Genomic DNA, 23,210 nt, shown 5'->3' on the forward strand with positions numbered 1-23,210 from the left:
CCTGCTCGTGGTCACTGAGGCACTCCACTCCGCTAAAGCCAAATCCCTCTCCTCTGTCCTCATCTTCCTCGACCTGTCGGCCACCTTCGTTTTCCCTGTGTTCCGCTCTGGTTCCTCAGTGGTGGAATGACTTGCCTACCACTGTCAGGACAGCAGAATCCCTCCCCCTATTTCGAAGCAGACTAAAAACACACCTTTTCAAACTGTACCTTGGTCCCCCCTCCTGATTTACCCCGCCCCCATTTCTGATATCCCTATCCCTCTTGTCTAACCCCCCCCAAAAAAAAGCACTTATTATGACTATATGTTTAGAACACTTCATGTGTATTTTACTAGTTATGGATGTGATGCTTTAACTTGTGGAAGAACCTATGCACTTGTAAGTCGCTTTGGATTTAAAGCGTCTGCTAAATGACAAAAATGTAAGTGTAAAAATATTTTACTTATATAGTGCAGCCCTAGAGAAGGAGGGTGTGAGCCATGTAGCTGCACAGTCATTGTATAAAACACAGAGGGACTGAGATATGTGTGTCGGAGATTGAGAGTAAGAGAGAGTGGGTGAGTAGGGGAGAGAGAGAGAGGGGGAGAGTCTATACCTGTGAATAGATGTGGGATTGTAAGTGTGTATCTGTGTGTGGAGGGAGGCCAGCATACTCACAGAAACAAGTATCCTTCTTAGACCTCTCAATCCTCGTCCAGCCTGAAACACAGACTTAGTTAGGGGTTGGGAAGCTAAAGGCAATGTATGTACATACAAATCCAATTATGACTACACATGCCTGGACGGAAACACAAATGCCACAATACAAATACTAATGCTAAAATATAAGAAAATATTTGCTCTGTCAGTTACACATAAAAGACTGGATGTGAAAAGAGGGAGGGCTAAGTTTAAATGTAGAATACACACTGCTCCTCCTCACCCGAATCAGGTTGAGGGTCTGCATGGAGACGTCTCCGGTGATTTTGACGGCATTCACGTGCTCCACCGGCATGCGGTGCCTGAACGAGTGAAATGGACGACCATTTACGATCGCCTGCAGGAGCCGGAGAGAAAGGCAGGGGGTGAAGACAGGCTGCTACTCAACATACTTTCTCCAAAGTATTTAATCTTACAATTGAACACCATACCCAACTCTAGTAAATTAGCTGAGATTCTTCTGCAGTAAGGAAGCATTATATGTATGCACATACTTCACAAAAATGTAAATACAGACACACAAACAAACACACTTGCCAAGAGCATAAAAGGGTTCCTGTCTTCCTGACCTGGTAGCCAGTTTGGCTGATGATGAAGAGCAACTCAAAGTCCTGTCCCAGCTGGAAGGGAAACCGACGAATCTTCTCCTCGGACTGTGGTTTTCCGTTCTTGATGCTGTTGAACTTCACCACACCCCCAGAGCAGTCAAATTGGGGGTTAAATAGGAGGGCCGTGTCACTGCCTTCCTGCTCCGCATACTGCAGGCTGATGGTGAAACTACAGGGGTGAACAGAGAGTAATGACGTTTTATGACAGGTTGTGACCAGATGAGATACTCTGCTCTTATAGTCTCCCTGAGATGCATAGTTTCAGTTCCACACAGCCTCATTCATTATTCCACCACTGAACCTGCAATACCCTCTGCCCCAAACCCTGTAGTACCCTCCATGGCCAGCAGGGGCTCCTCACCTTTTCATCTCTTGGGGAATCGTTCCCCGGAAGTACATATGTATCCCCACTCTCAAACAGCCTTGGATGGACCCCACATATGGGATGCTCTGTACAAAAAAAAAGCAGGATTGATACAGAGCAGTCTGCCTGTTGCAGTGTTTCATAACCCTGGTGCTGGAGAGCTGTAGGATATCCTGGGCCGCATTGTCTATAAGCAATTTGTTAATAAATCGGTAACACTTTACAATAAGTGAATTCGCACAAACTAATGTAGCTGTCAACTACTTCTGAGAAGTTAATCTGTACAGCTCTGTTAATGTATTTGCATTAGTGGTGGCACGGATGGTGCAGTGGGTAGCACTGCCGCCTCACAGCAAGGAGGTCCTGGGTTTGAATCCTGGTCAGCTGGGGCCTCTCTGTGTGGAGTTTGCATGTTCTCCCTGTGTCGCATGGGTTTCCTCCGGGTAATAAAGTGCTTGGTGAGTGTACATGCCTGAGTTTGTGTATGTTTATTTGTCTGAATGCGTATGGAGAGAGGCCAGCATACTTACCGTGATCTGCATCAATCCGAGACCTAGACGTCTCTGTATGGTCATTCCTCCTCCCTAAAAGACAAAGATTAGATGTGGGTGGAGGACCACAAATCCATGCACCTCTTTAGTCAAACACATCTACGAACGGCTAAATGCAAACACAAATTCCTAAAAGTGAACACAAATGCATAAATGTAAAAAACATGTGTGCTGTGCAAGGCACTATGTAAGAGGATCTACTAAAAGAGGGCAGCCTGCAAAGGCATATGACTGGAACCCAGAATTTAGGTGGTTCAAGCTCCGGTATAGCCATGATAAGATCCCCACAGCTGTGGGCCCTTGAGCAAAGCCCTTAACCCTGCATTGCTCCAGGGGGGATTGTCCCCTGCTTAGTCAAACAACTGTCGCTTTGGATAAAAGCGTCAGCTAATTATTATTAGCATTATTATTATTAGCATTATTATTACTGAAGAGTTTTAATGTAGAAAGCATGCTGCTCTCGCTCACCTCAGTAATGTTGCCACTCTGAATGGAGACGTCCCCGTGGATCGCCACAGCACTCACATACTCTAGCGGCATGCGGTGCAGGAACGCATAGTACCTACATCCGTTTACGTACACCTGCAGGAGCGAAAGATGACAGCACGGAGTCAGGAAAGGCAGCCATTCAAACTATTCATGTATTCATGTGTTTCTCACACATCCTGTGAATGAAATGACTGCTTGTTCACTTTTCCATAAATTTGAGTCGTTTCATTAAAAAATCTAAAACTGTGGAGTGCAGAGTCAAACCAAGAAAAGACTATGGAAATATATCTGAAAGATTACGGCGCTCACCGTATCTCCAAAAAACCCCCCCACAAAAAACCCCACCAAATACACATATTCTTGCAAGCACATAGTTCCTGCCTTCTGACCTGATACTCTTGTTGGGTGACAATGAAGACCAGATCAAAACTTTTCTCCTCTTCGAAGGGAAACGTATGGACCCTCTCCTCAGTTTCCCAGCAGTTGTTCCGGAAGGTGTTGAACACCACCACTTTTCCACCCATCCGGGGGTTGAAGTGGAAGGCGTTGTCACAGCCCTTCATTTGTCCATACTGCAGGTTGATGCTAAACCTGCAGGAAGCGACAGAGAGCGAGGCATATTTACCACAGGTTCTGCTGACTCAGTTGTTACAATCCTCCTATAGTCTTCAATCCTCCCTGCTTCATATATACGGTCAGATCCAGTTGGTAACATGTGAGTGTGTGGTGTTGAATAAAGTACATAACTTCCCTTGCCATGGTACTGTTCCTCGTCACGCCCCTGTGTGGCTGCTTTCTGAGTTTTTTTTAGGAAGATCCATAATGTTTTGGCTTCATCGATAGGGAGACTTGCAGAGATGGACATATGTCTGATCTACAGAATATGTGGTTTCATCCTTGATGAATATCCATTACAGTAATGAGCTCTGTGGCACTGTGTTTCCATAATCAGCTCAATCAGCTGATACCTTGCTACAATAGCTCTGGGTCAAATACATCCAGTAATTGTTTTGGATTAAAATACTTTTCTGTGCTCAACTGATGTTGTCTGGTGCAACTGCACCAACATGGGTCACTTTTTGAGAGTATTTTATAGGTTTCAATGCACCAGACAAGCTCAGTACAGTGTAGAAATTATTTGAATGAAAAAAAATAACCTATTTTACCCAGGTCTGGTCTGTGGACATGCTGGAATGCAGAGATTCAATGCAGCTCTGAGCTTTGCAATGACCAGCTGATTAATGATATGCTAATATTAAATTCAGTTGAATAAACATAAATCAATATTGCAGACAATATCCTCTAATGTGGTTAAAGACTAACCCCAGAGTCACACAGCAAGTACACCCACAAATACAATGGGGACTGAGCATTCAGGAACTGTCCTCGGTGGAACTATAGGAACTACAGTACGGTACGTTTTTTGACTAATTTTTTACTCGCTGCAACCAATGATAAGATGCTGCTCCACCAAGGAGAACGATTGGTTGAAGTCTGAAAGTCACAGGGCGGATGAGCACAACAATTTTTAAAAACCTGTGTCTCAACCCAATAACCTGCAGTACTCTCCGTGGCCTTTCCTCACCTTTTGGCGTCTTTGAGAACAGTTCCCCTGAAGTGCAGAGCCATCCCTGCCCTCAAACCGCCGTAGATGGGCCACACGCGTGGGGATTTCTGCACAAACACAAACATTGGGATTAGTACTGAGCAGTTTGTCTGTTCATTGATCTAACCTGCTTTATTGGCTCGGTAGGAGGGCCAGATGATTTTAAAAACAGAAACCAGTCCCAAAGATCATAGAGTAAAGTCACCTGCTTTATTGGTGTGACGGCGCGGACTTAGGCAGAAACAAAAATAGCAGCTCAGTAGGAGCAGGGTTGTAAATTAATTGATCTAATGCAACAGAATGCAGACGGAGATGGGATGTGAGTAATGTAATAGCATGGTGTGCACTCACAGAAAAAACCATCGTTCCTAGACTTGGATGACACCCCAAGGCTCCTCGCACTCCCTGAGAACACAATACACAATACACAATTGGGCGCAATACATCACAATGGAATGCATGTCACACCAAATGAAAGATTAAAGTCTCAAGCACATAGTCATATGTTTTTTCAGTCCAGTACAGTACAGTACAGTAAGTACAGTCACTAAGTGAATACTTGCCCCAAAGTGACATGTGTGCTAATTAGGGTTATATCTCAAGGTCAGCTTAACATAGGACTGCAGCTAAATTAACAAAATACACTTTATTCTCTCCTCTACTCAGTAAAAAAAAACTTTGAACATTCATACTTGAAGCTGTGTTATTACATAAAATGTGAATTGCCATTTTCTTTTACTTTAAAAGGTGAAAAATAAGAAAACTATCCTCACCTCAGATTAATGTGATTTTGATCAATTGCAAACAGGTCGTTAACCTCAGAACACAAAGTCAGACAAAATGGCTATAAAGGTTTTTGAGGTAGTGCCTTTTGTTTCGGAGATGAACAGTGTGACAACTTACCCTTTTCTCCCAAATTATGTCACAGCAGGATGCAGTAAATTAGTAAAATATAGAAACGCAGGAAGCACATGTCTCATCCTACCCTGATCATCTTGGCATACTCCATGGAGACATCCCCGTCAATCTTTATGGCACTCACTAGGAACGGCTGCAGGCGGAACTTGAACAGCTGAAATGGATGACCATTTACGAGCACCTGCAGGAGCCAGAGAGGAAGGAAAGGAGTCAGGAAAGGCTGCTACTGAAAATGCACGTTTTTCTTCTCCAGAACATTCAGTCCCTCAGTTGAACATCATGCTGCAGTCCAGTAAATTAGATTATATTCCTCCTGCAGCACACACACACACACACACACACACAGGCAAATTAATTCAAACACAACCAAATATGCACACATGTGCAATGTACACATGTACAATTAAATGAAAAATACACACACACACGCACGCGCACACACACACACACACCGTTCCTGTCCTTCTCACCTGGTAGCCATCTGAGGTGACAATGAGGACCAGCTCGAATGCTTCTCCCTTAGAGCAGAGCATCTTTCTGATCTTCACCAGCTGTCCCCATTTCCGTTTGTGGCAGCTGTTCAACCTCACCTCCGGAGGGTTGAAGCGCTGCTGAAATAGGAAGCCTGTGTCACAGCCTGGTCTCGCCCCGTTCATCAGTTGGATGCTAAACCTGCAGGGGGCGACAGAAAGCAAGAAGGATTTATCACAGGATCCAGGAAGAGACCAGATAAGATACTCAGCTATTACAGTCCTCCTAAACTTCTCAATCCTCTCTGCTCCTGAACTGTAGGAGCGTCTCGTGATTTATTACAATACATCAGGGGTGCACAACTCCGGTCCTGAGGGTCTCTAGCCCTAGAAATGATGCTGGGTCACTCCTGTACTTCAGCACAGTAAAATCTTTAGGATGCACTTGCAGTCTGCAACTGTAGCTGGTGCACATACAAATGTCTGATCAAGACATGATTTAGATAGTTAAAGAATTGGCACAAAATCCTGAAGTGGATCGGCCATTGCTGTGCACCCCTGCAATAGATACAGTCTTATGCCATTGATTTTCATAACCCTCATTAATGAATTTTCAGATTGCTGACATTTTTACATCATTAAGGAGACATCATTTAAGAACTTACCTCTCTGCCTCTTGCGAAACTGTTCCCCGGAAGTACATGTACGTCCTAGTCCTCAAACCTCCGTACATGGGCACCACATGTGGGCATTTCTGCACAACACAAACACTGAGATTAATACATTTTGTCTCTCACAGTGGTTCATAACCCAGGTGCTGGTGAGCTGTAGGGTCTACTTGGTTTTGATGTCAATTAACTCTTGCGACGAAACAAAAGCAGTAATTCAGAGGTTTAAGTCTGATCACCTGGTTTATTTGGTCTAAAGGAGTTGACGGTTTGAAGGCAAAAACAAAAACCAGTACACTATGCGGGTTGAAATTTTATCTCTATTGTAACACAATGCAGATGGACAGACAGAGTGCTCTATCTTGGACTCGACGCAATGTGGCGGTAACCAAAACACAAGCACCTTTGTTAGTTCCAGACAGACGTAGTTGTTATTTTATGGCACAGTGCCCACGCTTTTAAAAGAGCAATGATCCTGTATTTGTGTGGGCTGGGTTGTCTCAAAATGAGGTGTGGTCATGACGATTGCCAGCATATTGCTTTATTTTGATGCAGGTGAAAGCAGCAAAACCAGGTCATGGCGCAGTTACATATTTCAATGGAGCAATATTAAGATAACAGCGTGCCTACATAGGCAATTGTAATGCACATATACAGTGGGCTCCAGAATGATTGGCACCCCTGACTGGCAATGCACAAAAAACACTTAAACAACATAAAAATAATAAACAATATAATTATAGAGATAAACTAAAACATGCTGTGAAAAATACTGTATTTTCTAAATGTTTCAATGGAACCACCATGTTTCACTGTGGGTATGAGGTGCATCTCCTTTTTTGTGCATTGCCAGTCAGGGGTGCCAATAATTCTGGAGACATATAGGTCTGTTACACAAACAGGGACACAAACAAAGCATAAAAATATCATGTCATATGTTATAATGTGAAATATTATTATTGTGTATTTTTTGTGAGTGCTTCTGCCCAATGTTGGCGGGCGCTGGACACTCTCTATCATTGTGCCTTGCGATTTTGTCATTGGCTGTAAACCACCATTGTACCTGATGATTGGCCAAAATGATTGGACAAAATGATTGGCCATCTTTGTATGTACGCAGGCGTTTTATCTATAAAATTCTCCTTGGACTTGAATAAAAATTTGCCAAGGGGCTAATGTAGTGTGTGCAGGGGTGCGTGTGTGTTTTTGTAAGTGGGGAGAAACAAGTGTACTCACATCAAATGTCAATGTTCGTAGGCCTCGATACCCATTCATGCCTTCTTTTCCTCCCTGCAAGGCAAACTCAGTTAGGGTGACACAAAACAATCAATACCTAATCCAGCCATATCTACAAAAGCCTCAAATAAAAATAGGAGCTCATGAATGCAAATACAAATATTAAAATTCTAAACCCAAAACAATATGATTTAAGGTAAAAATGAGTGCTGTTGGTTAGAATCTGGTAAAGACCTCAAAGCAAACTCCTGAATTTAAACATTGAGTGAACGCTTCTCCTCTTTACCCCCATGATGTCAATGGTGGACATGGTACAGTCCCCGTCCAGTTCGATGGCGTTCACTTGATGCAGCGGGACGCGGTGCCGGTACATGTAGAACGGACAGCCGTTGACGTACACCTGCAGGAACCAAAGAGGAAGGTAAGCACACGATCACACGCTCATGCACGCACTCACACACGCTGGCAGCTGCTGTCCGCCTTACCCGGTAGCCTTTTGTGTCGACGTAGAAAAGCATCTCAAACTCCTGGCCCTTGCGGAAGGGCATGCGGGCGACCTTCTCCTCCTTCTGCCACCGCCTCCTCTGGAAGGACTGGAATATCACGTGCGGACGGCAGCCCAACTTAGCCCTGAAGTGCATGGCTCTGACCAGCCCTCCCTGCTGTATACACTTCAGGTCGATTCTGAACCTGCAGGGGGGGGGGAGACGGAGAGCAAAAAATCCCTCACAACAGTGCTTCTCAATCTTTCTTTTTTTTTAGCCCCCTTGTTCAGTTTCCGAGGGTCTATAGCTATCAAATACGTAGCTGACTAGTGTTGCGCTCCCCATTAGTAGGACAAGCTGATTTGGTGAAATCAGGGCGTTGCAGAGAGCATGCAGTAGTTCAGTCTGTTGTTGGCTCCACAAAAAACGCATTTGTGTGTGTCCAATACAATAGTCTTTCAGACACATTCCCTGCAACACCCTCCATATCCAGCTGCTCACCCTCTCGCCCGGCCGCGGTTGATGGTTCCCCGGAAGTACAGATACATCCCCACCTTCAAACCACCGGTGATTGGAGCCACATATGGGAGTTTCTGTGGAACACAAACACTGGGATTAATACAAAGCAGTTTGCCAGTTGCAGATTGGCTGGGTTTTGCTGTAAATCAGCATGTAATTAAACAATCATTTAACTTGTGTTACCATTTGAATTGGGACAAAAGCAGTTTTATTGCTAAAATCAAAACAGCTCTCAAGGACCCAAAAAACCTGTTGCACGTTTGTAACATAATGCAGATGGACCGAAAACACAGAGGAGCTGAAATGTCTATGTCTGTGTGCATGTGTGTGTGTGTGTGTGTGTGCAGGTATGTGTGTTCTGAGATGCTGGCATACTCACAGGAACCAAAAACCTTCCCTGACGAAGAAGTCCCTGCCCGATTTTGTGTTCTCCCTGAAACGCAAATTCAGTTAAGGGAGGGTACAGAACAACAATTTAGGCAAATACCAATGCTTACAAGTAAAAACAAATGTATCAATACAAATTCGCAAATACAAATGTAAAGATTACCTATATGTGATACACTGGATAAGAACATCAGCAAAAATGCTAAATCATTTCAAATATGGTATGCACATTGTTCCTTCTCACCTCAGTGATGCTGGTGATCTCTATGTCCGCATCCCCAACAAACTTTATGGCAGTCACATCCTCCAACGGCAAGCGGTGGTTGAACAGGTGGAAGGGGTTACCATTGACAATCACCTGCAGGAGCCAGAGAGGAAGGCAATAAAGGCTCACATTCAAATTTCTGCGAATGTCATATTGATGAACACCATGCCCTACTCCAGCAAATTCCTCTGCAGAAAGGAGGCATTGCATTTATCAGACTATTGTAGGATCCACATTTCCCACAATCCCACAGGACAATTCCGCGATGTCCACCCCCCATGACGGGATTGGCTAGCTTGTTTCAGCCAATCCCGTAATGGCGGGAGCAATAAACTTTCCCTGTATAAGAGCATATATATATATATGTACATGAATTGATTCGCCGTCTTTTGCACATATATAGAGTAAACTACACAAATAGTCTCTTCTCACAGCTAACAATAACACTAACACACCCACTTTTACTTTCCTTTGTTCAAGGGACACGCGAGCTTGCGCGCGCGCACACACACACACACACATCCTAACATACCTTACCCAACTAACCTCCCGTTAGTCCAACCCTATCTCTGTTGTTTGTACGTCTGTTTAATAAATATATTTTATTAAACTCGGTGTCTGTTTTGGCATCACATAGACATGAGAGCCGAGTTAAAGCAGTCTTTCAAAGAACTTCCAACCTTCAGGTTATCGGTATGTTTAATCATTGATATTGGTTATTTTAATTATTAATTAAAATACTAAATTTGTGGTTAGATATTTCTGATAACAGTAATTTTATGAGACTGATTACTTTTTGCAGTTATACTGCTACACTACATTAATTGGCGCCCCGGTTTTGTAGAGAGTAAAATCCTTACGTTATTTGGTGGCCCGTGCGAGGGCCCTACACCATACAACCATACGTTAATACACACAAATGCAAACATATGCTAGAAGTACACACGAGCACATACATACACACACAGACACAAATACACATGCACGCACAAAGACACAGACACATACACACAGACACACACGCACGCAGACATACACACACACTCAAACACACAGAGTTCCAGTCTGTCTGACCTGGTAGCCCTCGTCGGTGATGTTGTAGGTCACGACAAAGACCTGGCCCCTAACAAAGGGCATCTCAGATGGCCTCTCCTCATTCGCCCAGTTCTCCAAACAATGGTTGAACACCACCACATCGGAATCGCACCGGGGGTTGAAGTGGAAGATGTTGGGACTGCCCTTTCCAAGCCCAGCAACCAGATTGATACTGAACCTGTAGGAAGACATTTCTGCTCAAGGGAATTGTTTCCTTCAGTGAAATCACTCGGGCATTAAAAAACCATGCTGTATTCCAGTAAATGAGGTCGTATGATTCTGCAGTATGTGAGCACTTCATTAGGTAGACCTGTACACCAGCTTGTTAATGCACATATTTAATCAGCCAATCATGTGGCAGCAACCAAATGCATAAAAGCATGCACACATGGTCAAGAGGTTCAGCTGCTTTTCAGACTAAATGTGAGAACGGGGAAGAAACGTTGACCATGGAGTGATTTTTGGTGCCAGACACGGAGGTTTGAAAATGCTGATCTCCTGGGGTTTTCATGCACAACAGACTTTAGAGTTTGCAGAGAATGGTGCAAAAATGGTGAAAAAAAACCCGGCAGTTCCACGGTCAGAAATGCCTTGTTAATGAGAGAGATCAGTGAAGAAGGGCCAGCCTGATCAGTGAAGAAGGGCCAGCTGACAGGAAGATGATGGTAATGCAAATAACCACACGTTGGTATATAACGTACAGTGGTATGCAGAAGAACATCTCTGAACACACAATGTGTCAAACCTCTTAAGTGGATAGGTTACAGCAGCAGAAGACCAATAGGTCAAAAAATGTATTACAAAATTCATAAATACATAATAAGTGCTCGCTGAGTGTAGTTGTGACTTGGATCTGCCAACTGATGCTGTTAGGTTTATCAATACACTGTGGTGAGGTACTCTAACCAAGTGAGACATGGTCCAACAATTACGTTTTAATGTTTTGAATGTTTCTCCCAAGAAAGAAATTATGCTATCCACAACAGAAAATGACATTCAGGTTGAAATTCCGGATTACCCCATACGGTTCCACAAAGCCTCATCCATTCTCTCACAAATAAATAGTGTCCAAGCCCCGTTACCTGAGCCCCGTGAGGCTCCTCACCTCTGAGCATCGTTATGAACGGTTCCCTTGAAGTGCAGAGACATCCCCACCCTCAGGCCTCCAAAGATGTACCCCACATCCGGGAACTGCATAAACACATACACTGGGATTAGTAGAGAGCAGTTTGTCTGTTGCAGTGGTTCATAATCGTGGTGCTGGAGAGCTAGAGGTTCTGCATGGACATTGGTGTCATCATGCACTTAATAGACCAATCAGTTACAGCAGTTAACCCAACTACCTGGGTCTATTTTATCAAAAGGAATTAATGGAAAAAAAAAAGCTTGTGGCTCAAAAGGACCAAGGTGACAAAACCGTTGGTCTATGACAGAGGTGCACAGCAAAGACCGATCCGCTTCAGGATTTGGTTCCAACTTCTGCTCTGAATGGTTTAATTATCTAAATAACATCTTGATGAGACATTTGTATATGCACCAGATACAGCTGCATATAAAGGACATGTGTATCCTAAAGATTTTACTCCGCTCAAGTACAGCAGTGAACCAGCATGAAAATAAATTGACCTAATTGGTCGGAACAAAAACCAACCAGCTCGCAGACCGGCCAAGAGTTGTGCACCCCTGGTCTATGACAACAGAATGCATTTGGAAAGATGGAGGGCAGTGAAGTAGCACAGTCAGTGTGTAAAAACACTGAGATGCAACTGTATATGACAGAGAAGTAATTTGTGTATGCAAGCATGTCAAGCCGTGTGTTTGTGTGCAAGTGTGGTGAGGAGCCACCATTTTCACACTGACCTTCCTCTTCATTACCGGAGCAGCACGGAATTCACACGCCGGTTTCACGGGCCTGATCTTTTAATGGGAACAAACAACATTGTACCTCCAAATCCATTCATACTGGAACATTCCACAGTGTAAATGCAAATGCTCAAAATGTTGTTTGGTGAGAGGTAAGCCTTTTCATACTAACCGGTGGCTGAGTTATCACAGGGGGATCCTGAAAAACAAACAGCGCAGGTATGGGTAGGGGAATATACGAGGATGCTCTTCCTCATCCTACCATGTCTACAAATGCTCAAGTGCAAACATGTTGTTACAGATGCTGGATAAGAGGATCTACTAAATGCATTAACCCATTATGGACTAAGGCGCCCTATAGAAAACCCATAAAAAGGCCTAGGAATCACAGTGCATTTCAACGGTGATGTGTCTTGACACATCTGTCTGTTCAGAGAGATGTAACGCACAGGTCGCATCCGTCCATAAGGGGTTAAAGAACATTCGAATGTGGGATGAACGTAGTTCTTCCTCACCATGTTGATGTTCAGGTCATCTACGATGATGTCCCCGGAAACCTTGAAGGCATCACCAACTTCCACACTCATGCGATGGTTGTACAAGTGGAATGAACGGCCGTTCACGACCACCTGCAGGAGAAGGCAGAGAATGAAGAACGGCCGCCACAAGACATCACTGCTCAATGGAATTGTTCCCTTCAAAGCATTCACAAATCAGGCCCTGTTCCAGTGAATGAGGTCATATGCTTCTGCAGTATCTGAGCACTTTATTAGGTAGACCAGTACACCAGAATGCTAATGCAAATATTTAATCCGCCAATCATGTGGCAGCAACTAAATGCATAAAAGAATGCAGACATGGCCAAGAGATTCAGCTGTGTCAGACCAAATGTCAGAATGGGGATGAAATGTGATCTAAGTGACTTTGTCCGTGGAATAATAATTGTCTGAGTATCTCAGAAACTGCTGTTCTCCTGGGATTTTCACACAACAATCTCTAGAGTTTGCAGAGAAGTGTGCGAAAAAACAAAGAAATCCAGTGAGCAGCAGTTCCGTGGGCAGAAACACATCATTATTAATGAGAGAGGTCAGAGGAGAAGGGCCTAACTGGTCAAAGACAGTAACGCAAATAACCATGCATTGCAACATTGTAAACCTTTGTAAATCCCGTCCTATCATTGAAAAAGGCTCACTGACATGTTGACTCACTCTCTGCAGGTGTTTATAGTCCTTAAATTCGAGTTTCAAAATATACAGATGACGGGCCGTCACTCTGTACCAGAACATTGTATAACTGTACAATTATTCAAGCTCATTGGTAGAAAATTGGACTTAATTGTCACAGCCAATGGCATTTCAATGTCAGCGTGCTAACAGAGATGGTGTGGGATAACAAGTGTTGTGGTTGAGATTGTCTGTTGCTGAAATTCCTCTTTTGACCATTAGAAGTGCGGAATTACCTACTGTACCTTTAAGTCTAAAAAATAAGTCTAATAATACTTAATAAAGTGCTCACTGAGTGTATATGCACACACATGAAATTACAAAGACACATCCCCTCACACAAATGCAAACATGAACAGAAACAGAAACACACACATATATATACACACACACACACACACACACACACACACACACACTTCCTGTCCTGACCTGGAAACCCTCATTGGTGACATGGATGATAAGGTCAAACTTCACCCCCTTAGAGAAGGGCATCATATTGCCACGCTCCTCCTTCTCCCATACACCTTTCTGCATGCTCTTGAACTCTACCACCGAGTTCGATTGGTCGAACAAGGCGTTGAAGTATAGGGGATTGCAAGTGGATGTTTCCATTCCTTGCAGCAGGATGATGTAGAATCTGTGGGGAACGGCATAGAGTGATTACCAAATCTTTAAAATGACCAGAAAAAAATACTGTGCTCTTCTAATGCTCCTCTGCTTTTTACTTGTAAGAGGTTCCAGGTTGGTAAAAGCTGCTGTTTCTTCACAGTACAAAAAGGTAGTTTTAGTACCGTTCATAATAAAAATATTTTTTTTAAAGATTAAAGAACATACTTAAAGTGATTAAAGTGGCTGGGACCTTATTATCACAGAGGGATGCATCCACCAAATATCAAAGTATTCAAAGTAATGTAAATAACTATAATAGCATATTCAAGTCAGAGACATAAATTCCGTATGTCAGGATTGTATGGGTGTGATCTGGACTGCCCCATCTCCCTCCTCAACTCCTCCCAAAGTGTCCCACCTACAGTAAATTGTATTTGAGTAGGAGGGAGACTGGGAGAGGAATAAGGTCGGTAAAAGGACTCCACACAGAAAGACCCCCTGTCGGGATTCAAACCCCGACAGTGTTATCCACTGCATCATCATGCCACCACATAGCCCGAGCTACAAACCTCTCCATAAAAAATCTCTATATACAAATCTCATGAAACTATGGGAGGATATATGCAATGAGACTAAAACATTTATTGCCCATTAATTCTTTATGTCATCAAGGTACCTGCCACAATTGAGTCTCGTAATAAATCCACCCATTCAATTCCCAAATAGGAATAGATGGAAATGTTTACACTGATATAAGTTGATATTTAATTTTGCTGATGCTTAATGCATACCATAATAACACCATTCAAGACATTCACAGATTTACCTTAGTCAAAATGGAATGGTTTGGCATCTCGACAAACGTAGTAAGTAAGGTTAATAGTATGAATATGAGCATTTGGTTGGGTTGAGGAAAATATTTTTCGTAACTCACTTCAGAGTGTGGCACTCTATTGGAGTCCTAAATTGTGGGCTCATTCACAATATTCCACTTATTTTATCTGTCCTTGTCTCCTCCATCCTTTACTGACCTGGAAATCCTTAAACCTGGATGTTTAAGGACATTCCAATCAATGAAATTCTCCATGAAGGAGCTAGGAGTGAGAAGATACTTGTAAAAGGAAACACGACTCCATCCTTTGGGGAAGTATTTTGTTTCGGAACACATGATGTATACATAATTAACCTGTGGATCCACCTCTCCCTCTCAGGGGAGAGCTGGATTGCTTCCTTTCCTTGTGTCCTCCGATGGGTGGATCTAGGCTCTAGGAAAGGATGCGAGGATGGAGGAATCGAGGAAATGTGCAAGGAAAGGATGCAAGGAAGTAAAAACAACCGACTGGAATGAGCCCTGTTTCCTGCAGTACTCTCTATGGCTCCTCACCTCTTGGCGTTTGAAGGAATCCTTCCCTTGAAGCGTAAAGACATGCCAGTTCTCAAACCGCCAGGGATGGGCCCCACAAATGGAATGAGCTGCACAACACAAATACATGGAAACTTGTTAAATACAATGCTTCATAACCATATTGCCGGAGAGATGCAGGGTCCGATGTGTGTCACTGTCAATCAGCAATCAATTGATCCATCAATTCCAAGTGTTCCTCCAACATACAGTAATGTGTTTTATACTTTTATTTGTATTGTATTTCTCTTGCAGCTTACAACATTTTGTGTTTTGTCTAGTTTTCTCAGTGAGCTTCTAATAAGCCTTAATAATAATAATAATAATAATAATAATAATAATAATATTAATAATAATAATAATAATAATAATAATAATAATAATAATAATCATCATCATCATCATCATCATAATCATAATCATAATCATAGTCATAATCATAATCGTAATAATTAACATGTAGAAATGTATTAGATTTTGTCCTTTATATCAAACAATCAGAAATCAATGCTGTAATGCAGGACACTGGGCATTACACTTGGCAGTTCTAGGTGGTAAAAACCCCTGGCCTTGTTAGTGTCAAGCGTCTACATGGTATGTTTGTTGGTGCCTGTTTTGTGTCACTGGTGCAGGGTTGCGCTGGTTGTGTCATGTTACGGGGATTTTTTTTGTATTATTCTTTTGTTTAGGCCCCTTAATACAAACTAAATGCTACAGCGTACACAAGCATTGTTGCTGACCATGTGCATCACCATATGACCACATTCAAAATGGATACTTCCAGCAGGGTATCTGTGCCTACAGTCTCCAGATCTCAATCCTACAGAGTAGCCAGAGTAGAATGAGGTGGTGCATAAATGGGTGGCTGAAAGATCTGCAGGAACTACGTGATGCCATTGAATCAGCATGGACTGAATTTTTCCAGCAGCTAGTTAAATCCATGCCATGAAAAAGTCAAGTCTGTCTTGGAAGTGAAAGGTGATCCTGCCCATTGTTAGATGGCCTATATGTGTACTTGTGTGTGCAACAGAGAAAGAGTTAAAGAATGTGTGTGTAAATGTGAGAGAATGTGTGTGTAAATGTGAGAGTGTGTGTTTGTGTGTTGTTTGCAGCATGTGTGTGGTGACAGGCCAGCATTTCCATACTAACCAGTTGGCCTCTATCAATCTTTGTGACTCCTCCCTGGAAAGCAAAGAACTCAGTTAGGGGTGGGAAAGGAAACATATACCAATGCACTTCCTAATACAATCATATCGACAAATGCTAAACAAAGCAGTCCATAAGTATTTGTATAATGACACATTTTTTGTTGTTTTGTCTCTGTACTCCAACACAATGGATTTCAAATGAATAAAGTATTATGCATAGAAGGCTTAAGTACAGACTCTCAACCTATACATGTACAATGTTTTGGGTATTTACATCCATATCAGGTGAACATATATGAATTGCAGCCCTTTTTATACATACTTTGGGAGATTGGCTGTTTGTTGGCCAGTTGTATGTCATCGCATCATTAGTTAATGCACAGAAGTCTAAGTCTAAGTCAAATAAATGTCTAAGAAGGGTAATGGGCCAGTAAAGCAGGCCATCAATGGGGGGGGGGGGGGGGGTAGGGGTTGAGAATAAATCATTCAGACATAGCCAAAACTTTCTGTTTGATTGAGAAAAATCAACTGGTTCATTGCTAAGAAACAGAGACACACTGGTGAGCTCAGCAATAGCAAACAATCTGGTAAACCCTAGAGTACCACTGTAGAGGATGACAAAATTGAGTGTTGAGTGATGAGAAACGAGCATTCACATACTAACCTTGTGTGCTCCTGGGCACACGACTGGTGTTGGCATGCTTGGGCACCTCGATGGTGGCTGCTCACCATCATAAAAAACAAAGTCAGTTAGGGGTGAAGAGGGTGCATACAACATTCACTTTCTAAAGCAGTCAAATGCTTAAACGCAAAAATAAGTCCCGAAACGCAACTACAAATGTGTCAAGGCAAATTCAAATGCAATGTAAAAATATACAGTATACAATCACTTAGAACTGCCAAATACCAAAAAGTAAATACTTAAAAGTTTATTTATTCATCTATTTATGCATTTACTTATTTAGAAATGTTGGTGCTGAACATGCCCTATTTCCGGTTTCAACTTGTTATTTGCAACCTCAGCTGTGTTCATGTGCGATATACTGTGATTTGGGACAGTTTAGACTTCCACAGCTCTCCTCCAAGATGTGGTCTCACTAGCCTGCGTCTTTTCACACCACAGACACCTCCAAATGTGATGTCAACAGCCGCTTCGTTTCATAGACTAGAGGCAAGCTCGCATTGACTGGAATCGGAGGAAGACCCATCATATGCGGCTTTGACATGCAGTCCACGTGTGCCCCATCGACCAACAGAGGTCACTAGAGGGCAATGAAACGCAGACCCCTAAACAACCGAACCCTCCTGAGCCCTGGGTGATGCGATGGTGCTTCACCCTGTGGGGCTGCTGGCCCTGCCGCGGTCTGGACTTCAGCTTGGCGCTGAAGTTTAAGTACAGAAGGTCCTGCTCCTCACCCCAGCGATGATGGCCAATATGCGCACAGCCCCACTGATATGCATGCCGGTCACACAGGTCGCTGGAATGCGGTGCTTGAACAGGTGGAAGTGCTGGCCATTCATTTTCATCTGGGGGGAGCCGGGGAGGAAGGCACAGGGTCAGGAATGGCTACGATAAAAAAACTGCTTGTGTCAATCTTTAACTTCTAGATAATTCAATCTTTCACAATAGAATGCCCTACTCCAGTAAATGTGATTATTATTAGGAATTGCAGGTATAAAAACAATACAGACACATGCAGCCCCCCATCCTTCTCACCTCATAGCCCTCCTCTCTCACTGTTATGAGCAGCTCAAAGCGTCGGCCTTTATGGAAGGGGCAGATCCTGGAAATCTCCTCACGTCCATGTTTCCCGCGGCGAGCGGCGTTAAACGACACTCCACGGTATGAACCCTTGCATTTTAAGGCTCTATCGCATCCAGCCCGCAGCTCGATTCGGAAGCTGTGGAGGGTTACAAAGAGCAGAGAAGCTTCGTCACAGATTCCTTTGTCTCACCAGATCAGCCCTCACAAGTATCCTCAGTTCTTCTTCAATCTTAACTAATTTGTCCACTACTAAATAGTGCCTCAGCCCAAATTCCTTCAGTACCCCCCTATGATCAGCAGGGGGCTCCTTACCTGCGGTTGTGATGGCAAAGAGATCCCTTTATCAGCACAGTCCACCCCACAGCCAATTTGAGGGGTCCATCAAAAGGGAGTCTCTGCAACAACACAAACACTGGGATTGATGCAAAGCAGTTTGTCTGTTGCAGTGGTTCATAACAGTGGTTCATAAGAGCTGTAGGGTCTGCTGTTATTTACTGTCAATCAGCACTTGATTGATCAACACTGAAAGCAGGTGATTAAACAATTAACTGTCCTCATCTGAGTTAATGGGTCTAAAAAAATATAACAGCGGGCCTTGTGGCTCACAAGGACAAGAGTTGTCAGTCTGCTGGTCTTTAGCAAGGAATGCAGATGTAGGGTCTGAGAAATTAAGTACTGGAGCACAGTCAGTGTGTGAACACAGAGAGGCTGAGTTGGTAGAGGACATCAGGAGGACAGAGAATAGAATGACAGGGCAGATGTGCACTTTATTGCTTAATTCAAGTGCATATTATATATCCGATGTCAGCCTTTTATTTTCAGGTTGAAAAGGTTAATAGAAGGTTCATGTTCATGGGGGTAGATATAATTTCCAGCACCTTCCTACAAAAAATTGTTCCATATTATATGTGTATAATTTGCATAAAAGGCTTGCATAAAATAACAGCATTTTCTTTGCCTGCGTAACAAAACTGTAGCATTGACTGACTCTTGAAAAACAAACCCCAAAGGGTCACCTTTCAGAAGAGACCAGGATTATGCCCATAGTCAAGGGTTCAAAAAGAATAACCATTTTATCTTGGGTAAGTAATTTTTAAGGGGTTAAACCTTGGGTAGTTTCTGTTTTCAGTACTTAAAATATTTTAAATGTTTACATTCTTGCAAATATAGGACTGTAAATGTAGCGGTATGTAAAAGGTTTGGCACCGATGGTCAAATGTAATGCTTTGTTTTGTTTGATCTCTAAGTGAAAACAAGAAAACACAAGCTCTGCAGAGCAGAAACATTAACATACATTAATTGACTAATGCACAATTGCTATATATTTGCTGAATATATAAGTTTGAGAAAATAATGGTTAATGTGGCGTTTGCAAAGGTTTAGCCTCCCTTGGAGTTGATCCATTAATAAGATAATTTTTAGAATTCTCAAAACACCAGTTAGACATTAAATTAAACCGGCTGAAGATAATTCCACAGTTTAATAAATCACCATTCTGACCTTTGGTCTGAAAGACAGCTGAACCTCTTGATCACATCTGCATGATTTTATGCTTTCTGTTGCTGCCACATGATTGGCTGATTAAATATTTGCATTAGCATGCTGGTGTGCAAGCCTACCCAATAAAGTACTGTGTATAATGACTTTTCAAGCACAACATGTTTTAAGGAGTAAACATAATGCCCTAAAACACACACATTACAGTAAAATAACACAATAAAATGACTTAACATAAAATAATCAAATAAAATAATAAAACACACAATACAGATACAATGAATAGAAAGCAATACAAATAGAAGAAGAATAATTCAGTTTCTGTTCTGCTTGTAGACTCTTCAAGTATGCAAAGCAAAAACCGTGTACCACTGCAAAGGACCTGCTGAAAGTTCTAAAGACACTGGAGTAGTGGTGCCTCGGTCCACTGTGCACTGACTCTGCACTGAGTTAACAGAAGAAAAAGTGTGATGGCTTTACAAAGGTCAATATCTGAAACCGAACTCTTCAGCCTCAACAACTAAAGGTACATTTTGAGGAAAAACAATGGAAAAGAACACCCTATGAACAATTAAACATAGGGGTGAATCTATTACGCTTTGGGGTTGTGTGGCAGCCAGTGGCTCAAGAAATATCGCGCGGAAGGAAAGAACAATATCGACAAATCATGGAAGCTACTGTCTGAAAAATGATAAAAGAAAAGAGTTTGGATATTTCAACAAAACAGTGATCCAAAATGTATATTATTCTAGACTAGCTCTGTCATTTTCCTTTACAAGCCTCAGTATCGGCAGTTCCCTGGCATTCTGCCAGACACTCGTAGACACAGCCTTGGCATGCTGCCGACACACACGCCCACACAAACGTGCCTACAACTGCGAGCATTACAGCAGTAGCCTACTGAATGTCTGATAAGAACTATCCCATGATTAGCTCTACTAAATGTGTGGAAACATTTTAGCGAGTCCGTCTATGCCCAAAGGTCCGTTTCAGAAATGAGGATTAGCAAATTATCCAGATCTATTAAATAGAACTTTAGGAAAATTTAGGAGAATTTTCCCTTCCAAATATGAGAAACTGAGAAAGCCTGTCAGTAACTATCCTAACTCATGTTCCGAAACTAACCTGCCACCAGGTATGTTAATCTGAACAAATCTGATCTACCTTGCAGCGTTTGGCGAGATTACTTAGGCAGACGCATCACTTAGCAGGGGAACATTATCTGATGAGTTATAATGAGTTAGACCTGTTGCCGTAATTCTACATGATTTTGGCAGTATTTTAAAGAAGAGAAGAATAAAACACATAAATCCTGTAAATCTGTAATAACATTTCACCGTAAAAATACAGTTGTGTGGTGTGTGCTTTGGAAAGCCTAGTGGCTATGCAAATCATTCCACAGGCAGCAAAATAATAATTCAACTGTGATTAGGTGTTCTCTATTGCTCCTACAGCTACGCATGTTATCTCAATTGTTTCCTGCTGTTACGCATGAGATCAATTAGTTCATTCTTTCATTTCTTCAGTTTTTTCCTTCAGTCTTTGAATAGTTCCGCCATCGACTCCAAGCTTGAATATTTTAGAAAATCAGGGAGATCTCAAACATGTCAAGTATGCAAGAAGACCTAAGAATATTTCAGAATTAGGGTTCTGTGGGGAAAATCAAGAATGGAAAGCTGGCTATAAGAGCAATTTGGGAGCAGTGATTTATGACAACGGACTAAGTACTGATTGACAGGGCGCCCAAACTATTTAATTATTATTTTCAGTCTGTTAAATTCAGCAAATAATCAGCAATAAATAATGAAAAGGGGGCCCATAGTTCTGCACAGTGCTCTACGGTATGTGCGATAGGAAGGGACACTTGAAGGAAGGGTAGGAATGACAGAAAAGGTACTCACTGGGGTTTGGATCCTCATGATGACGGTCTGAGAGTAGGAGACAGTCAGTGAGTTGGAGACAGTCAGAGCAGAGGCTATAGACTCGCTGGCAGACTGATAGAGAAGGTATGGACACCTTATCTTTTATATCCCCTACTTCTCCTAGAGGGTGGGGGTGGGGCTTTGCCCAAGGGCAGGGCATGGGCCGCAGATCTCTACTTCCTCCAGGCTTTTTATCAGACGTAATGCTTTGCATCTGTGCCTTCAAATAAATGAATAGAAAACGATTAGAAGAGGAGCCATCCAATCCAGAAAAAGTGCAACGGGTTGTTTCAGGTCAGGCGATGTGCCCGTGTGCACGCATGTGCATGTGTGCAGGTGTATTTTCATAAAAGCAAATGTATGGTGTTAATCCAGATGCAACTGTGTGAATAACTGCCAAGGACTGTGACAGTACGGCAAAAAAGGGAATCTGCCAGCAACTATCGGCAGACTGCCCGGCTGATGTCACACAGAAAACTTTTAAAATGTGCGACAACACTGATCACTCAAACATATGCAAACTGTGACAGCTGGTATAAGGCTATGCACCATCCTTCACTGCTCAGACAATCCTGCCAGTTGGTTGAGTCCTACAATCATGAAAGCCATGTCTCTATGTGAACTGGACAAAGCACAGACCACAGACCAGTTGTGTTCATAGACCAGAATTCAAGCTGGTCTGATTTCTATTGCTGTTCCTCTTCAAACCAGTTCAACACAATTATACAGGGAACCAGTAGGTGGAGCTCCTACCCTCTTTCTTTCTGTGTGATATGGGATCAGTTTCACAGACACAAATTAAGCTTAGTCCTGGACTAAATTTAGGTCTCTATGGAGAATCTCCATTTAAAATGTCATTTAGTCTAGGACTAGTCTAGAAGCATTGAGTACCTTCAGCCTATGGCCTCCGGCATTCATTAAACCTGGCATTAAAACAATTATTCAATTTATGTAATTAAAGGGTTCAATGTAGCAAAAACCCAGACAGACTCCAGCACTCCAGGAATAGAGTTGATGGCCCCTGGTCTAAACCATTATAAATACTATCATAAGGCCTACAGGCCTAAACAATAAAGGCCCGGAGAACTGGATTCAACTCCTCCTCATGGGACAGTTGTTCTCTCTCACCTGAAGGGGACAAGCTATCTTTTCCACAGACAGACTTTCCTTCCATGACCACAGACTTGGAGGTGGTGATCCTCATCTCAACTGCATCAGACCCAGCTACAAGCTGTTCTAGTGGTCACAGTATGATGGGGCCAATTCGCGAACATCATTTACGAACAGCAAAGAGGCCACCCCTATGTCCCTGATGCAGACACACCCCAGACCATAGAGATCCTGTCCATGAACCCCACAATCAGGAAACAGGAGGGGAAACGAGGCTCATCCTTGGTGCAGCCTGACATCTACCTTG

At 42.7% G+C, this 23,210-nt stretch overlaps 1 protein-coding gene across 1 annotated transcript in view; it reads right to left on the reverse strand.

Annotated features, from left to right (window-relative positions):
• Nucleotides 1-21,858, reverse strand: part of LOC133107277 (uncharacterized) — an 85,120-nt gene extending 63,262 nt beyond the window's left edge. The window contains exons 1-31 of the mRNA XM_061216248.1: nucleotides 21,773-21,858; nucleotides 18,687-18,769; nucleotides 18,327-18,510; nucleotides 18,026-18,136; nucleotides 17,274-17,330; nucleotides 16,611-16,643; nucleotides 15,444-15,532; nucleotides 13,880-14,087; nucleotides 12,740-12,853; nucleotides 12,397-12,423; nucleotides 12,222-12,278; nucleotides 11,467-11,552; nucleotides 10,341-10,539; nucleotides 9,246-9,359; nucleotides 8,994-9,047; nucleotides 8,597-8,688; nucleotides 8,096-8,300; nucleotides 7,897-8,010; nucleotides 7,611-7,664; nucleotides 6,372-6,460; nucleotides 5,707-5,908; nucleotides 5,304-5,417; nucleotides 4,670-4,723; nucleotides 4,298-4,386; nucleotides 3,102-3,303; nucleotides 2,692-2,805; nucleotides 2,203-2,256; nucleotides 1,670-1,758; nucleotides 1,270-1,477; nucleotides 924-1,037; nucleotides 659-700 (exon numbers count right to left, since the gene is read on the reverse strand). Coding sequence (XP_061072232.1) covers nucleotides 659-700; nucleotides 924-1,037; nucleotides 1,270-1,477; nucleotides 1,670-1,758; nucleotides 2,203-2,256; nucleotides 2,692-2,805; nucleotides 3,102-3,303; nucleotides 4,298-4,386; nucleotides 4,670-4,723; nucleotides 5,304-5,417; nucleotides 5,707-5,908; nucleotides 6,372-6,460; nucleotides 7,611-7,664; nucleotides 7,897-8,010; nucleotides 8,096-8,300; nucleotides 8,597-8,688; nucleotides 8,994-9,047; nucleotides 9,246-9,359; nucleotides 10,341-10,539; nucleotides 11,467-11,552; nucleotides 12,222-12,278; nucleotides 12,397-12,423; nucleotides 12,740-12,853; nucleotides 13,880-14,087; nucleotides 15,444-15,532; nucleotides 16,611-16,643; nucleotides 17,274-17,330; nucleotides 18,026-18,136; nucleotides 18,327-18,510; nucleotides 18,687-18,769; nucleotides 21,773-21,790 — 3,270 coding nt within the window. The 5' untranslated portion in view covers nucleotides 21,791-21,858. The remainder of the gene's footprint in view (nucleotides 1-658; nucleotides 701-923; nucleotides 1,038-1,269; nucleotides 1,478-1,669; nucleotides 1,759-2,202; nucleotides 2,257-2,691; nucleotides 2,806-3,101; nucleotides 3,304-4,297; nucleotides 4,387-4,669; nucleotides 4,724-5,303; nucleotides 5,418-5,706; nucleotides 5,909-6,371; nucleotides 6,461-7,610; nucleotides 7,665-7,896; nucleotides 8,011-8,095; nucleotides 8,301-8,596; nucleotides 8,689-8,993; nucleotides 9,048-9,245; nucleotides 9,360-10,340; nucleotides 10,540-11,466; nucleotides 11,553-12,221; nucleotides 12,279-12,396; nucleotides 12,424-12,739; nucleotides 12,854-13,879; nucleotides 14,088-15,443; nucleotides 15,533-16,610; nucleotides 16,644-17,273; nucleotides 17,331-18,025; nucleotides 18,137-18,326; nucleotides 18,511-18,686; nucleotides 18,770-21,772) is intronic.
• Between the last annotated feature and the right edge of the window lie 1,352 nt (nucleotides 21,859-23,210).

This window comes from Conger conger, chromosome 13 (assembly GCF_963514075.1).
Source record: "Conger conger chromosome 13, fConCon1.1, whole genome shotgun sequence".
Classification (NCBI taxonomy): domain Eukaryota; kingdom Metazoa; phylum Chordata; class Actinopteri; order Anguilliformes; family Congridae; genus Conger; species Conger conger.